Raw genomic sequence first — 17,933 nt, 5'->3', positions numbered from 1 at the left:
ATCACATGCGCAAATTTATCATATATTGGGGCTAATTTTACTCTTAATCTGATCTGGATAGGTTGTATTCTTGTGATAAAGTCCAGCAAGACTTGAAAAACCTGTGATTCGTTCCTCATTTGCTTTTCTGGCCTACCATTGGCTTTTCCTCCGGTGAACTCTGTATGTTTTTGCTGTTGTGTTTATCAGCTGAGCTTAACTCAAGTGACAACGATCCACCCAAAGTGAACTACCAACCTCCCTGAAGATAGCTACTTCCCAAATTACCAGGCTGTGTTGTGATTCAAAGTTGTGGCTGCATGCTTTCTATTCAGATGTTACTCTTTCGTGTTTGAGGTGTGCAAGGTGTGTGTGTGTGTGTGTGTATATGCATCTTACTGTAACCAAGTGAATGGAAGTGTTCATCTTGGACATTTTGTGTATCAATGTTTGCTGGGGGAAAAGATGCAGGCACTTCTTTGTCCCCAAGTTCCATATCTCTTGGCATAGTGCAGTAAACACTTAATCAAAGTATCCCAGCTCTTTGTCTAAATAGAACAGCTCAAGATGATTTGTTTGTTGGGTGAAGAAGGAGCTAAAACCAGGACCTAGCATGAAAGGTAATCTTTCTATTGGAGGGAAGAGAGTTCCAGAGATTTGCGCTAGTAACTGAGGGACCTGCCTCTGCAGCAAACACAACAAATTTGTGAAATGAGCTTACAGTTTGCGACAGAAAAACCTGAAAGCGGACAAGTTATCTGAGGCGACCAGGGAGACACACACAACTGGTATGGAGCACAGCCTTGACACGGAGAAACAGGATATTAAATGTGATACACCTATGAACTGGAAACCTGTGACCTTCCTTTGTTAAGGGATGCTTTTTTTTAAATAAGGATTTCTTTATTGAACGTTTCAGTCAGTGTGCCATACATGCAGTTACATGTAGTTAAGGGATGGTTTCCCTTGCTAGAAAGAAACTATCCCCTTTTGATATATTGTTGGCTGTCACTTGGCAACCCCATGTCTCCCAATGGGCGCTCTCTGGCTCGATTTAATATCCATAATGTCCAAACTAGTATGATCCCTGCACCAGAAGGCTGCAAAAACTGGAGACCGGAGTATGGTGCCCTTCTCTCGTAGGGGATCTCCATTGATAGTCATAAGCTTTTGAATAGTTTTGCTCACGTGCTAGAGTCCTGGAGCACATTTTCATAGAATATCGTCTTGAGTGTAGATGTTCACCTTTCTTCAGGAAGGCCTGTAGAAACACTTAAGATAGAACAGAATATGCAGCCTAGTAAACAAGCTACATTGGAAAAATATTTTAGATTGTATTTACTGAATGGTTAAAATACCCCTCAATATGTCTAATTTTGAAGTAAAAATGTCATAAAACAGCTTAAATCTCTCACAAACCATTTTTTGTAAAGGTAGAAGATGAAGGATAGCAGAACAGTGTAGCCCCATAGGCGGCCATTATGTGATTTTTAAACCGTGTTTGCTCCTTAGGGACTCTGAGACCACCAGTGGCCCATCATGCGTAGCTGGGGGCTGTTGCCACAGTTTTTGTTTTGCCACCTGGTGACAGGATCCTGGGGCAGTGAGCTCGGCCTTTTAGGCTTTTTTTCAAAGTTCACCTGTGGAACTTTGCTTTCTTTGATTCTCTTTACATCTTTCAACATCTTCTCACCGTTTTAAGGCTTTTCTGACTGAATTCTGAAGCCTGTGGGAGGAAGAAGTTCAAATCGGACCTTCACAACGCCTGCAAACTCTGCCTTCTATCTGCACAAGTCCTGAGCAGTGCTAATGCTGCAACAATTTTTCTTGTTGCACCCTAAGGGAGAGGGAAAATTTGCCATCATGGCACGGAAAAGTCCTGTCTCAAGGTGAGACCTCTGAGTGAGGAGAGGGTGATTCCCCTACCAGGGCTCTTGCATCTGTAGGACGTGGAAGGCCAAAAAGAGTGCCAGCCAGAAAGACATGTTTTCCGATCGACTCCAAGAGATTCAACGTCAAGACCAGGTGCAGCACCTTCCAGGACTGGATCGCCATCTAGGCAAGGTTGACATGTGGTGTCGATGCACTCTGCAAGATCAATGTCGAGGAGCATACCCATGTAAAACTTGCTATCTTTTTGGTGTGTTTCCCTGAGTTTTTGCTTTCTGACCTCCAGGTTTTTACTCTGTTTTTGTTGGCGTAGTCTTTCTGCGCACTTTTCTCACTGCTGATAAGTGGTAAAGTGCAAGTGCTCCTGTGGTGAATTGTGTTATAGATTGGTGTTTCCATGATTGGATATTGGATTTACTTGTTAGTCCCTGGTAAAGTGCACGGAGTGTGCAGGGCCTGTGATTCAAATGCTACTAGTAGGCCTGCAGCACTAATTGTGCCACCCACGTGAGTAGCCCTGAAAAGGTAACTCAGACCCGCCATTGCGGAGTCTGCGTGCAGTTTGTAACTGCCATGTTGACTTGGCCAGTACACACACTTGCCAGTCCCTCGCCTCCCTTTTCTTTCATGTCAGCCACCCCTAAGGTAGGCCCAAGGTACCCCTGTGAGCCGGGTACAGTTTGTGTAAAAGGTAGGACATTCCCTGGTGTGTGTGGTGTGTCCTGATAGCGAATAACGGCCAATGTAGTTTTTCGCTATTGCAAGGCTACCTGTTCACCATAGGACAGAATGGGGAGCTTGTTTATAACATCTTTTAAACATAACTGGCTCGGGGAATTAGGTAGGCAAATAAAGTTAAGTATGCCTGAACTCAGTATCTAAAGCTGCATCTTTCAGTGAAGGTGATTTTTACATTCTGTGTTTGAAAATACTACTTTTAGAAAGTTGGTATTTTCTTACTCAGTCATCCTGTGTGCCTCTGCTGGAATGTGGATTGCCTGTCTGGGTTTTGGATGACAGAAGGCAGGGGAGCAGGAGTGGCTCCAGATAGTCTAGGTGGGTCAGGAAAGGGCTGAATAGACCTGGGATGCATTTCGGGGAGGAGATTTCCTTGCACCTCAAAGGGCCTGGTCTGCCTTAGACCATGCAGTCTCCACCTCCTGCCAAGAAGTCACACCAGAGAAACTTCCGAGGACCGTTTTCTGGCATTACAGCCGTCTTCAGCCCGGCTTGCTTGAATCCAGTGGCAAAGTGAGCAAGGGACTCACGTCTGAGCATACCCTGCCACACTTATGGCGGCCAAAGCGGTACAGAAGGGGGTGGTGATGGACGGAGCATCTGAACCAATCAAACACTCACACCCAGTCAAAAGATCTGGGTTTGATCCATCACCGTTCTTTAGTCCACTCTACCACTTTGTTCGCCATAAGTTGGCATGGTATGCTCAGACGTGAGTCCCTTGCTCACTTTGCCACTGGATTCAAGCAAGCTGGGCTGAAGACGGCTGAAATGCCAGAAACCGGTCCTCGGAAGCTTGTTTCCGGTCCAAAGAAGGCATGGCTTGGCAGTTCGGGTTGGACTGTTCCCATGAGGCACTTGGTCAGACTGATTTGCATATGGCCATGTCTGAACTGGGGTTGCAGAGTGGGCTAAAGAACGGTGATGGATTCAACCCAGATCTGTTGACTGGGTGTGAGTGTTTGATTGGTTCAGATGCTCCGTCCATCACCGCCCCTTTTGTACCGCACTAGAAGAGAAAGCAACCCGACACCGTCTACGATGCTGCTGCCGACTCAGTGTCCTGAAGGCACCGCAGAGGGCACTGCCGCAACGCGACCCTGGTCTCCCCGACGACGCCGCCACCGAGCCGCTGCTCGCACCATGACCTGTGAGCCCCGTACTCTGCTCTGCCTCGCTTCACGACGACTCCTTGGTATCCCTGACGATGCTGCTCCACGCCGAAATCGACACCGCTGCTTGTTCCGTGGTTCGAGGGCACCGTTCGTAAAGTTACACAAAGCACTGCTCTCATCCTGCAGCCTTGGCCTGCCGGCATCATCGACTCCAGATCGTCAGCCGACGACAGCACTTCAGCAACGACGACGACGCTGCTTGCACACGACCTGCAGCACCGCGGCGAGCACTGCATTTACTTCACACCGCGACCCTGGTTTACCAACTATGCCATCGGACGCCGCCACCGAGCCGCTGCTCGCACCGCGACCTGAGCGCACCGCACCGCAGCACCCGACACCTGCCGACGCTCCTGACTTCAACAGAGAGGAGTTCGATCTGCAACACGTGTGACTTAGAAGGCCCCGAATACTTGTGCACCGACCTCCGGAACCGACACCTGCGGAAGCCTTGCTTTCGGAAGCTCAACGAGAGGTAGCCCCACCCTGCATTTCTAAGAGGTACTGTTTGCGGGTCTTCCCGACACTGTAACTGGTGTGGTGTCCTTTTGTAGTGCTTACATTGTATTACTGTTGGTTATGTGCAAATGCTCTACACACTGCCTCTAAGATAAGCCTGACTGCTCGTGCCATGCTACCAAGGGGGTGAGCAGTGGTTATTTTAGGAGTGTAACTCACTTATCCTGACTAGAGTTCTGGTTTCTGCCTGGCTTTGGCACATGCACTACCCTACCAAAAATCCCATTTCTAACACACGTTGAGGCGAGGTGATGATTGACGCCAAGGAGCGGTTCGATATAAAAGCATCTGAGGAGTTCCCCGTCGTGGGGGAGGTTGACGTCAAAATCCATCTCGACCTCAAAGACACAAGAAAAGAGGAGAAAGAGAATAGGCAAATGATTCAGTGTACTTGAGGACCTACTCTCCTGGTTCCCCTGTAGAACTTACAGTCTCCTCCACCAGAAACGTCCCGCCTCCTCCACCTCCTCCTCTTCTAGTGCCAATACCTCCTTTAGCACCGTCAATGCCCAGATCACGTTCCAGAATGCTTTATCAGTCACACCATCACAGGCGTCATTCAAGGCATTCATTCGCTAGATTCCTTCGCCATTGGAGGCATAGATCATGGTCCATGGTTTGCAGTGGGGCAGGGCCATTATCAATACCAAGTCAATACCAATTTCTTCCATTCGGCCTCCAGTCAGCCTTCTCGAAGTGCATGGCAGTAGTTGCTGCTGATCTCAGGAGGTACCGAATCTTCGTCTATCCCTATCTAGTTGATTGGTTTATCTAAGCGTCGAATTCATAGGAAGCCTAATGGCATTTCATCTGGACATACGATCTTAAACGGTTGAGTCTTCATATCACCACAGCAAGTCAATCTCCACCCTTGGTCAGACTCTGCAATACTTAGGGGCCACCATGGACACACAACAAGCGTGTCCTTCGAAGGAGACACTTTCATCGATACATTGGAATGATCATTCTCTAATAAAGCTCCATGGCCTCGTGTATTTTTCTTACTCTAAATGCACGCCTCCATATGCCTCCCCTGTAGGAATCTCTTGAGGACCAGTGGGACCAGTCAACAGGCAACCGTGAAGACAAGATCCTTTTCCCCCTCAAGTTAAGCATTCTCTGACATGGTGGTTCTCTTCGACCAATCTCCTTCAAAGGATGCCTTTCCACCAACAGACTCTCTCTCAAACCATAGTGACGGATGCATCCTTACTGGGGTTGGGAGCCCACATGGATCTTCGAAATTCAAGGCACATGGTCTCCGAAGGAGATGACATATCACATCAGTCTCCTCGGGCTCCCAGCAGTACACCTTGCACTGAAAGAGTTTCACCTGTCATTCAAGACCCAGTCCCTGCTTGTTCAGGCGTACAATACGACCACCATGTATTACCTCAACAAATAGGGGGCACGGTCTAGACCTTTATCCCATGAAGTCCAAGCAATTTGGAATTGTCTTGTAGCCAGAATCCTGCCGATCACAGCAACCCACCTCCCAGGTGTTCAAAATGTGCAGGCAGATGCCCCGCGGGTTCTGCAGGAATATCATGAATGGGTCCTTCACGACAACGTCCTGTAAGACATCCTCCGTCTGTGGGGCTCTCCGCACATCAACTTGTTTGCCACTGCAGAAAATAAAAAATGCCAAGACTTCGCCTCGAGGTACTTCCAACCAGGGACTCTGGGGAATGCCCTATGGATTGACTGGTCTGGCAAATTTCTTTACGCCTTTGCACCAATCCCTTTGATCCCGGCAGTCCTCCTCAAGCTGTCCCACCTTATCCTGATAGCCCCAGAGTGGCCATGTCAATGGTGGTTCACGGACCTCCTTTACCAGTGACAGCGACCACATCTCAAGCTACCATGCCGGCCAGACCTGCTAAAGAAATTAGGCCAGGTGGTTTACCCCAATCTCTCCACTTTTAATTTGGTGACCTGGCTCCTGAGCTAGTGCAGTATGGACACTTGAATCTGCCACAAGACTGCATGGACATCCTCAAAGAGGCTAAACTGCTGTCGACCCATTCAACAAATGCCTTCAAGTTGAAGAGATTTTGCATTTGGTATTCCGCCAATAACATAGATCCTACTACTTGCAATGAACATGTAATTCTTCCCTATCTTTTCCATTTGGCAACATCTGGCTTGCAATGCCTCTTCATACGAGTCCATTTGGCTGCAATAGCTGCCTACAGAAAATGTCCTTCACAAACCTTATTTTTCACAACTCCAGGATTAAGGGCTTTTTTTAAAGGCTAAAAAAGTTTTTCCCCTCATATTAGGCATCCTTCTGCTCCTTGGAGGCTTAACATAGTCCTTTCATGACTCGTGCAGGCCCCTTTTGAATCTATTCATATGGTGTTCCTACAACATCTCTTGTGGAAATCTACTTTCCTTGTAGCAATTACATCAGCTCGTAGGATTAACGAAATTCAGGGTTTATTCTCTCACAAGCCTTACACTGTCTACCACTCTAACAAAGTAGTTATGAGGACCCACCCTAAATGCCTCCTCAAGGTAGTTTCGGAGTTTCATGTTGAGCAAATAATTTCGTTCCCAACTTTTTTTCAACACACTTTAATTTAGGCTGAAATTCCCTGGATATAAGAAGGGTCTTGAAGTTTACCTAGACAAGACTCATGACGTACGAGGTTGTTTATAAATTATGGCCCGGTCCATACAGGTTTAGCCACTTTCAACTAATCCATCTTATGAGGAATAGTGTCTTGCACTCTTAAGCTATCAAAAAGCCAACAGGACCTTATCAGCTAGACATATGGCCCACTCTAATAGAGGCCAAGTGGCTACTGTCGCTATGATGACAAACGTCACAATAGCGGAGAACTCCAAGGCAGCTACTCTGAGGTCTGTTCACACATTAACCTAGCATTACTGTTGGATTTGGATGCTCAAGCGGATGCTAAAGTAGTACAAGCTTCCCTCAGAAACGTATTTGCTTAATTTAATCCCATTGTAATTCCTCTGTTTTCCACCACTCTTGGACGGGAATGGCTTGCTATTCTATTTACACACTTATTACTATCAATGGAGATCCCCTACAAGAGAAGGATTAGTTTCTTACCTGTAACTCCAGTTCTCTCGTAGGGGATTCTCCATTGCAGGCATTAGCGACCCACCCGCCTCCCCGGTTGATATAATAGAGGATAGTATTGGGTTTTCCAATCACTAATGCATTCCTTCAAAAAGAACAGAGGCAACTGCCACCTGCCAGGCATGATGGGATAAGTTTTGTCTCTGAGGCCTTAAACGTGCAAACACGGTTACAAACTCATATAATGGCAGCCTGTGGGGCTACACTGTCCTGCTATCCTTTATCTTCTACTTTTACCAAAAGAGGGTTTGTGAAAAATGTAAGCTGTTTTATGAAATTTTCACTTAAAAACTATACATATTCATGGGTATTTTAACCCCTTTATAAGTACAGTCTGAAATATGACTCCAATGTAACCTGTTTTCTAGACTGCACATTATGTTCTATCTTAAGTATTTTGGCAGGCCTTTCTGAAGAAATGGAAACGTCTACACTTAAGAAGATAATCTATGAAAAAGTGCTCTGGGATTCCCGTACATGGGTGGAACTATTCAAACACCTATGACTTAAATGGAGATTCCCCTATGAGAGAACTGGAGTTTTGCAGCATGAATCCTTGTCTAGATTCACATGATGTGCTTTATTCAGCCATCTAGTGGTTGAGTTCAGAATTCTCTGTTTGGTTCTTTTTTTTTTTGTGGTAGTCGTTGACCACCATTTGGTGCTAGGTCCATCCCTTGTGTGACGTCAGACGGCACCCCGGAAGTTCCTGTGTGAGGTAGCCATCTTCAGATTCTTTTTTACACCGTTGGGTCTGGAAGCAAAGGAAGAGACTGAAGTTTTGAATGAAATCCCTGAAACCATGTATGATTAGAGGAGAAAAAAACATTCTACATAGATCAAGAAGGCCCCGGAGCAGGAGAGAGACTTCCGGTCACCTTTCCCCATCGGGGTATCCTGTCATAGCAATGACTACGCCGATGTACCAAAATGAGACCAGGTAGGGGCCATGGAAAAAAGCCCCTTTCAAATGTTGCCCTTATTGCCACCACACATTTGCTCAATGCAATCGTACGACATCTGTAACCTCTGCCTCTCTAGGGATCATAAGAATAAGGACAGCGAGGCCTGCATTGTATTCGTGTTGAAAACTCTCAAGGTCTGTATAAAGCAGAGGGGGGTGCACTATGCAGCTGTGCTCGTCTGGCAGAAATAGCAGGTATCGCTGAGGGACTTGAGTCTCTCAAGCGATGAAGATAAACAGGGGGCGACTGAAGAATCAAAACACGAAGGATTGGATGTCGGGATCCTCGAAGGGGCTGCCGAGAAGTGGCGTACCATGAAAAGGACGACCAAGGATGTCGAAAAGAAAGCAGAGAAGGTAACTAAAACCTCTTGCCCATCAGATATCAAGAACTTCGAAAAGAAGGCGTGAAAGGCAGTCCAGGTGTCAAAGAAAATGACGACGGTCAGCGGCATCCGAAAGAAACCCACGGATCCCATGCCTGGGATACCCACGAGAGTATCTTCCCTGCTTCAGACGCCAATAAAGCCCCCAAGATTTAAACCAAGAGGTGCCCAGAGGCAGAAATAGCAGCACTCCTTCAACTTAGAGTTTGAGGTGCTAAAGGAATTCAGAATTCATGCGAAACCCTCCACTACCACAAGGGCTGAAGAGTATACCCTCAAAGCTCTGGCAACACCAGAACCTCACAAAGAGGATGTCGAAGACCTCGATGTTCCAGAAGTGGAGGAAGCTACAGGAACTTTCAAGGAAAAGTGGAATGACCTAGACATACAAAGCCCTGAAGAAGAGGTCTGTAGCTATCCCTCAAAGTCTTCACCACCAGACACACGTGTGCGTGTGTGTTGTATTGTATTGTGTTAAGCCTTTTAAAACAGCCTCATCAAAAGAGCAGCTGATACTTTCAGTGTCCCCTTAAAGGAGACTTGTGTTTCCTCCTTGAAACATTAACACCATCCACAAAAGGTACACAATACCTTTTAGTGCTACCAAACATTCTGGGCAAGGAGGCTTTCAATGAACCTGCCTCAGCAAAGGGCGTTACCCCAAGGGTTGAAAAGAAGTACAAACCCTCCACAAAGGACCATACATTCAAGGGAATACACTGTCTGAGTCCATCATTGTTACCACAGCAGGGAGGTGAGCAACGCCCATTCCTCCACTGGTCCGTCTCCAGAAAAGGAAAGTAAGAGCATGGAAAAGGTGAGGAGGACGATGGAAGAGGAGGCCGCTATGCAATGGTGTATTGCTAATTTTATTGCCCTCAGTAGGTATAGCCATCAACAATAGGACGACATAGAGGAAATAATGAACAAACTCCCCGAAGAGGATAAGAAAGGAGCCAAAACAGTAATACAGGAGGGAAAAACATAGCAAACACCTGCCTGAAATCAGCTCTAGATGCAGCAGATGCAGTCAGCAGACAAATGTGCACAGGTACAACACTAAGAAGGCAGGCCTGGCTCAAAATAGCGGGTTTCAAACAGGAAGTGCAGACACCCATAATCAATAAGCCGTTAACGGGAGACGCACTGTTTGGTCGTGAAGTAAAGGAGTCTCTACAACTAAGGGCAATGAAACAGCAAAAGCTATGGGAGCCTTTCAGTACAGGGGCACCTTCAAAAACAGGGGTTTTAACCACAGAAGACCTACAGGAAGGGGGGTCTTCTCAGTAGGGCAGCAACACCATATGCAGAGCAGCGGACAACAGTCTTGCCAACTGTTGGGATACCAACCCTGGCAGCTACATTCAAGCATTTTCGTGGCAGAGGAAGAGCCAACGGGCAACCCTCAAGAGGGGCAGGAACAAACTCAAGTGACTTGTCTATAAAGAAGGACCCCCCCACACACAACACTAGTGGAAAGCAGAATGGTGCATTACCCACAACAATGGGAACATATGACTACAGACAGTTGGATTTTAAACTTGGTGCACCACAGCTATTGTATAGAACTGATAAAGAAACCTCCACCAAATCCATCAAGTAAGAAAAAGGTTTGAAGAACAGAACTTTTAACATTGATGGAGGAAATAAAGGAACTTATAGAAGAACAAGCGAAAGTACTAACAAGGGAGCTCAACAAGGGAAACTACTCTCCTTATTTCTTGGTACCAAAGCAGGATCTTGCGTTAAGACAATATTAGATCTCAGATTAATTCACAAATCTATTTGCATGCAGCGTTTAAAAATGACAACCCTAAAAGAAGTAATCCCACAGCTACAAAAAGCAGACTGCATGGCAACAATATACTTTGGAGGATGCCTGTCTGCACATCCTCCATTAATCCAGCACACAAGAGATACCGCAGGTTCATCCATGCGGAGACACACTACCAAGTCTAGTTCTTGCCTTTTGGAATAAAATCTGCACAGTTTTTTCATAAAGTGCGTAGCAGCATCCCTAAGAAGGAGGGTAATCCACGTTTATCCCTATCTAAATGACTAGTTGGTGAAGGCAAATTCAAAACAAAGATGTTACATGCATTCAACAGGTATTCAAACCGCGACAAGGATTAGAATTCTCCATAAACCACACAAAATCCTCAGCAAAACCAGAACAGGAAAATATCTTGCTACGAGCAAGATTGAACTCCAGAATGGCACAGGCATACCCGACCAAATGAGGATACAAGCAATGAAAGAGGAAACTCGCCTCTACCAGAAGGGACAGTCTCTGACAGTGCGGACAGTTATGAAGCTAATGTGCATGATGGCATCATGCATCCCCTCATTACTCATGCACGTCTACAGATGCGCCTATGAGGTTGCATTGGGGATGCCTTAGAAGGACTCTAGATTTACTACAGTGTTCACTAACAAAACCTCAGTTAATGGGGAAAATTGCCAATCAAAAAGAGCATAATGTAGCATTCTTGCTCTGCTACATCAGGACCTCAGTTGTGATCAATGAGTAATACTGGGCTACTCATTTGGAAGATGGGAAGTGGTTTCGTTCTAGTAAAAAAAATAATAATAATAAAATACCAAAAACTTAACTAGACAACAAGAGTACACAACCAAGTTCAGTTAATGGTAGTGTGTCGTGACCGGCGATAATACACCATAACCAGGAAGGACAACATTCTCGGCCTTAAAAATTTTTTTTAAAAAGGAGCCATGGTCCCAAATGGCTTCAAAGCTTTTCAACTAGAGCAAATTTAGTTCTGGGTCAGCAAATGACCTCCACAAGTGCCCAACATATCAACATTGGCAGTTTGCAGTCAAGACTTTCACTTGTAGGTACATACAGGAACGAGCGCATCCACTGGAACAAATTCAATAGCCACAGCGGGAAGTCACTTCTTTTCTAAATAATGAAGGATCACTAGGAGTAGTTTTGCAGTTTGAAGAGTTCTTGATTCACATGCATTATTCCACCATCTAGTGGTTGGGTCCAGGAATTGTCTGTTTCCCGTTTTCTATCTTTTTTCCCCCCCGTCGTGGGCGTTGTCGACCACAGTTTGGTGCTATGTCCATCACTTGGGTGACCTCGGATGGCACCCGGAAGGTTACTGTGCCTGGTTGCCATCTTCAGATTCCTTTTTCTCCTTTCCCTTCTGAATAAGGGCATGTCTTCACTCTTCTTGTTTTTAAGTCTTTCTTTTTGCTTCTACATAATTTCTCCTCCCACCTGTTTGCTTTCCACATCTCTGGGGAGGTGGGTGGATCGTATGCGACTCCAGAAAACTATTAAGGCTGAAAAACTACTCCTACTGTTAAGTAACCATTTCGTTTTGCAGCATGAATCCTTTTCTGGATTTACATACTGTGCTTTAGATTATGAAGCTGCTTCCCATTCCTTATGATGGTTGTGGTGAGATGTAGAGGAGGACCTTGCGAACAGGTGCTGAAGTGTACCTTTTGTCCCACCTGAGCTTCCTTTGTCATCTGTATACCCACACAATAATGCTTTGTAAAATGTGTAGAGATGCTCATGTAGTGGCTGCACATATGGTGTCTATTGGCAAATTGGCCATAAAGGCTAGGGTTGCCCCTATTTTCTTTGTTGAGTGAGCTCTTCTTCATGTATTTAATGTTTTCCCCCTGAGGAATAGCATACCTGAATTGCTTCTGCAGTACAGTGTGCCACTGTCACCTTTGTCACCGGTGCACCCTTGTACTTGGAATAAGAGACGAAAAATTGATTCCCTTTATGGAATTGTTTTGGCTCCTGTAGATAGTATAAGGCTCTTTACATCCAGGATATGACGTCTTCTTTCTAGTCATGTTTGTGGGTTTTTGAAGAAAACTGGTAGCTGAATGTTTTGATTCATGTGGAATTTGCTTACTATCTTGGGTAGGAACGGAGGGTTGGTCCTTAGGACAATCCTGTCCTTATGGATTTGCATGTATGGGTACATCACCTTTTGCGATAACTGTCATGATTAAGTACATTTTCCTTTAAGATGATTTGAGCTCATTTGTCTACTGTACAATTGAATAGCTGTTTCATTGCTTAGGCGCATAAATATTACAATAGTGCTATTGTTGAGAACAGCCTTGCTTATGACTATCAGGTCAGCTATCAAGTCAGTGAGTTTAAGGCTTTCGCGTTGTCATCAACCTTGGTTTTTAATAGTCAATGTGTCAACTATGCCAGTCTGTTATACACTCAACAGTCATTTCACATTACTGGATCCATAGTTTAGAACGCCAGAACATGTTACAGAGTATGAATGTGAGAAGTGCTTTGGGGTTTTGCATAAAGCAACAAGCATGTAGGAAGAGTAGCCCCGACAGGAAACAACCAAGGCCCCTCATTGTGAGTTTGCCAATAATAAAATGCACTTATATGTGGAAATAGTGGATCTCGACATAAATATGAGTTTGCCATCTCTTTTGAACAGCATATGCCTTCCCAGTTAATGTATCAACTGCTTACCATATTCTGAAATAAGGAGTGAGATTTGCTAAGACTGAGCCAAGTGTGCAGTGGAATCTGATTAAGCAAGAGGTTCCCTGTATAGATCCTTGGTTTCAGTTTTCTATCCTCATAGGTTTACCCAGTGCCCCCATCAGCTGGTCAAGTAACATAACCTAGGTACTCAGTTGAAGTTTGTTGGGTTGTAATGTGTTCTGTTCTCTTCCAAACAGAGACGCACCCCTGTCCTCCAAAACCAGACCATGCAAAGAGCCTTTCCAGTAATATCAATAGCCTTACTCCTGCCAAGTCAGCATCTGTGATTAACAGTGGATCGCCAACCATTCTGGGCAAAAGAAGTTATGACCAGCACAATGGAATGGATGGTGGGCATTTTACTGTTTTGAAATATTCATTGCATTTTGTACCTTTCTTCTCCCAATCTTTTTTCCTTTTAGTGCGAAGTCATGGGTAATGTTTTAAATGGGGCCTAAGAACATTAGTTTTCTTTGTAGCACTCTACTTTGTAGAAGTGAAACTGTCTGTTCTCTGATGCATTGTGACTGATATAGGCTCACACAAGTTTTTATTGCTATTGTGAGCAACTTGTATGTTTGTGCAGTAAAAGGCACGTATAATACTCAAGCATTCTTAAGGCTAATTTAGTGTTAGAGCTTTCATATATTAAAAAAATTCAAGCCTCAGGATATTTTCTGGGTGGTCCTGTGCATGTGTGTTTACGGAATATGGTAGGTTGATGGTCTTACCTTCATGAAGCACACATTAGTACATAAAGTGAAAATGTGATTGATAGCTGTTAAATTATGTTGTGAGATGGATATGTAAGCTTTTCAGACTTCTGTGCAAATATTTATATCTGCACAGAAGTCTTTTGAAAAGACAAACAGCCTCTCATCATACCTCTGATTCGCTCTTGTTTGCTACCTTTAATTTTTTTTTCTGAAGCATTTGAAAAAGGCGAGCAGGTGTAATGCATGAAACAGAGTTGTGTAATTTAACATTTATTATACCTTTTATTTGCTTTTGGACTCATCATTCCATTATTATGTTATTATCACTTAACATCTGTTTTTGTGTTACTGTTTGTTGAGGAGCCTGTTCCTTTTCTTACTGAAAGAAAAATACATATGTTTGCAGTTCTGCACTTTATTTTTTACAGTATATCTTGTTTTCAAGGTCTGATTTGTTGGCATTAAATTGTTCTGCAATCATATCAATTTTCAAACTGAAAGAAAATTTAATAATTCTTTAATCTTTTATTCCATTCTTTCTATTGACCCAATACATGGCCATGATGTGCATCCATTGGTGCAACTGTTAAGAAATGTGTGCAGTTTGTTAAATCTCACCAGTACAGAGATCAATCTTTACATTTTGCTGAATTTCCAGGCCAAGCGCTATTATGTCATGCCTTGGGCAGTATGCTTTGAATCTCACATTCTGAAATGCATGTGACATGAATTAAGTTTGCTGTGTTTTACCAATAGAAAAACTAAGCCAATTTCCAAATCCTGAAAACAAGCATTGACGGGTTTCAGTCCGAATGACGCACACTTCCGTACCCAGCTCTCTTCTTTGTCTACTTACGCTGATATTCACAGATAGAAATGTAGTGTCTTTTTTATCGATCAAGTTTTATTTTAAACAGTACCGTAATAAACTCAGTACAAGCTGTCAAGTTCACAGCAATCCATACATGAGTATGTTGTCACAGTTGCAGTACATACAGATCCGATAGATCAGTTACAGTGAGTCGGACTATTAGATTCAACTAAGGAAATCATCATATAGGTCTGTTTAATTACACGCTAGGCAGAGAGGGAGGTCACATTCTCTTGAACATTACACTGTTATTCCAGGATTGCTAGAAGATTAGGGATAACCTGCTTGTTGCATACACGGCACACATTTATAGTGGAGGAAGGGAAGGCAAACTAATCTCTTGACTCAGCAAGTAAGTTTGCATTGGGACCTAGATGTTTTTCGGCCTAGTGGATTGTGGGAGAGTGGATGTAAAAGTATCAGACATGACATTACTAAAAGTCTGGCCTTTCAGCCAGTCATAAAACCTTGGGCACGATTCACTACATTAACATATTGCCACTCCTCTTTTCACCAACAGTAGTTTTTGAAAACAGATGGAATGTCTCATATGTACGCCAGCAGAGCTATCCAGGGGCATGGACACAAGTGTTTCCCTCTCAAAAGCGACATTGAATTAAAAATTACTGACAGAAAATTACCACTGGTGAGCAATTTCATGCAAGATTGTAAAAATAAAATCCCCACCTTCCAGAGTGAGGCGCAGACTTCTCATATGGGTGGTTATATCCTTATCATTTATCTCTTTTGTAGTAGAGTATACTTTACAAAGGAACTTAAAGTGCAACAGCCTAAACTTGTTGCTGCAACGGATGTCTGGTTTGAGCGCAGCAGTAGGGTCCACTGTGCATCAGACATTGGGTACTCTTTATCAGTTCCCCATCGCTTTAGTCATTAATGTATCATGTGTGATCTTCTCCTGTATGAAACCCTACAGTCCGGTGACTGGGTGCCTCTGGTCTTTGTTGGCCATCAGTTGTGAAAGATTGAGAAGATGTAACGGTTCTTGGGTGAATGATGGCGATACTGCTTGGCATGTGGCTCAGTCAGTAGTCCAGATGTGTATTGCATGGGCATTTCTAAACCATTTATAGTGTGTGAGGAAATGGTGTGTATTATAGGGTGTGGGTATGCAACCTCACAGTGTAATACAATTACCAGCCCCTTTAGATCCAGTAGGTTGCATCTATACAGCACAAAAACAATTGCGGAAGACATCGACACCACACTCGAAATCTGACATCAATTTATGAAAACAGGTTGTATTTTTATGTCGAATTTAGACACTAGAACAAAAAAGCACTGGAGGGTTCCAGAGAGCTAGATTTTTGAAGCAAAAATAAATCAGTGTTGTTTCAATTAACCGCAAACAAGCCTTGATACAGTCAAGAAATTGGACACTTAGTAAACCTTTTGAAAGAAAACTTAGGTCAGTGTCATTTGTGGTCAGTTAGAAGTACTTGAGGACAACCCACTTCGGCAAAGAGCTAGTCAGGGGACCAGCAAGGTTCTCAGGAACAATTACCTTTAGAGGAGAGCAGTCCTTCAACAGTTACAGGAACTTTATCTACGTTACAGTGGATTCCTATGAAGTAGGCATGATGCTAGGGAGGAAGGGGGCTGAAGATGCTCTAAGGATGCTTAAGATGCTCTAAGAATACTGTGGCTGCAACGCGGTTGACGGTGGGCTTCCTGCCGGGATTCCTCAGTCCACGAAGATGGTGAGGGTAGTTCTGGTTGGAGGGCTGACGTCCAATGAAGTCCTCTACGATCTGGCCGTATTACAGTCGCCACTGAACTACCAGTCACCCGTTGTTGCAGTCACTGGCTTCACCTTCTGAGGGTCCCAGCAACTCTCTGGGTGCACTCTTGGGCTCAACGAACTTGTGTGCACCTCTGTGCTTGGGTCTTGGTTATCGGTGCTGCACGACGGTTGTGGCAGCAGCTTGTAAACTTTGGCTTACCATCTTGCCCCACCAGGCTTCTTCAGGTCTTGTATCCATGTGCTGCGAACAGGAGGCCAGTCCACTCTTGTCCCACTCGGTTCTTGAAAGGCGGCTGCACCTTTGAAGCGTTCCTTTTGGGGCTAACGCCTTAGAGGCTTCCTGCAGGAGGGAGGTGACACCTCCCTAGCCTACAATCCCTTATTGTTCTCCTTCCTCAGACTCATTGGCAGGTATCTTCAGGAGGACAAAAATGTGTCTAGTGGAGCAGGTTCCATGTGTGACCGGGAAGGCACAGGAGTTTCAAAGCCTAACAAAGTGGTATCTTTGCTAAAGCTGCGCACTGCAACAAGTTATATTAATTTCGACCTAAGATACAAGTCTGGCTTAATGTAACGAGTTGTTTGATACATTGGAGTGGCCACTTTAGTCTCACCGTTTAGGAGTTAGCATAGATGAGGGGCTATTGTGTATCCCTGAACTCGCCAATCGTGCGATCAAGTCTTTCCACAGTAGAACTGTAGTTTTGTGTGTTTTGCTGTAAGGATGTGTAAAGTACATATCTTGCTTGTCCCTGCCTTTTGGGCTCAGTAGGCCTGTCAGAGGGGTTACTTGCACACATGTCCCTGGTCTTTGCCATTGCTTTCAATGGCAAAGTTGGGCTAGAAGTGTACGACTGCTCTACCAGTCTGCAGTGGGGACTGGGGGACTTGTTTTACTTAGGGGAACTCCAGGGTGGCACAATCATTTCTGCAAGCCTAGGGATACTCCTCGAATTTGCATGCCCTGGTTACTAGGGTACCATTCAGAAAAGTTAGAGTTAGCCTAACGGCTAAGGCGCTCGACCTCGGACCTGGGGATCTGGGTTCGAGTCTCGGTAACGACGCCAAACCTCCTGTGATTCTGGGCAAATCACTTATTCTCCCCGTGCCTAAAAAAAATGAAAGTGTGTGTCCTCATGTAAAAAAAAAAACGTAACTTGTGCTATGTAAAGCGCTCTGATACCTGATTTGGTTCGGGTCTAGTTCGCGCTATATAAAACTCTAAAAAAAAAAAAAAAAAAAAAAAAAAAAAAGGGGGGTGGTGATGGACAGAGCATCTGAATTAAACAGAACACTCATACCCAG

General features: G+C 44.5%; 1 protein-coding gene across 6 annotated transcripts in view; it reads left to right on the top strand.

Annotated features, from left to right (window-relative positions):
* Positions 1-17,933, top strand: part of MTA1 (metastasis associated 1) — a 761,697-nt gene that overhangs the window by 545,414 nt on the left and 198,350 nt on the right. For all 6 annotated transcript variants that reach the window (XM_078659566.1, XM_078659564.1, XM_078659562.1 and 3 more), the window contains exon 16: positions 13,474-13,626. In XM_078659566.1, coding sequence (XP_078515692.1) covers positions 13,474-13,626 — 153 coding nt within the window. The remainder of the gene's footprint in view (positions 1-13,473; positions 13,627-17,933) is intronic.

This window comes from Lissotriton helveticus, chromosome 9 (assembly GCF_964261635.1).
Source record: "Lissotriton helveticus chromosome 9, aLisHel1.1, whole genome shotgun sequence".
Classification (NCBI taxonomy): Eukaryota; Metazoa; Chordata; class Amphibia; order Caudata; family Salamandridae; genus Lissotriton; species Lissotriton helveticus.
Note: the sequence above shows the minus strand (reverse complement) of the source record. Positions and strands in the feature narration are given on the sequence as shown.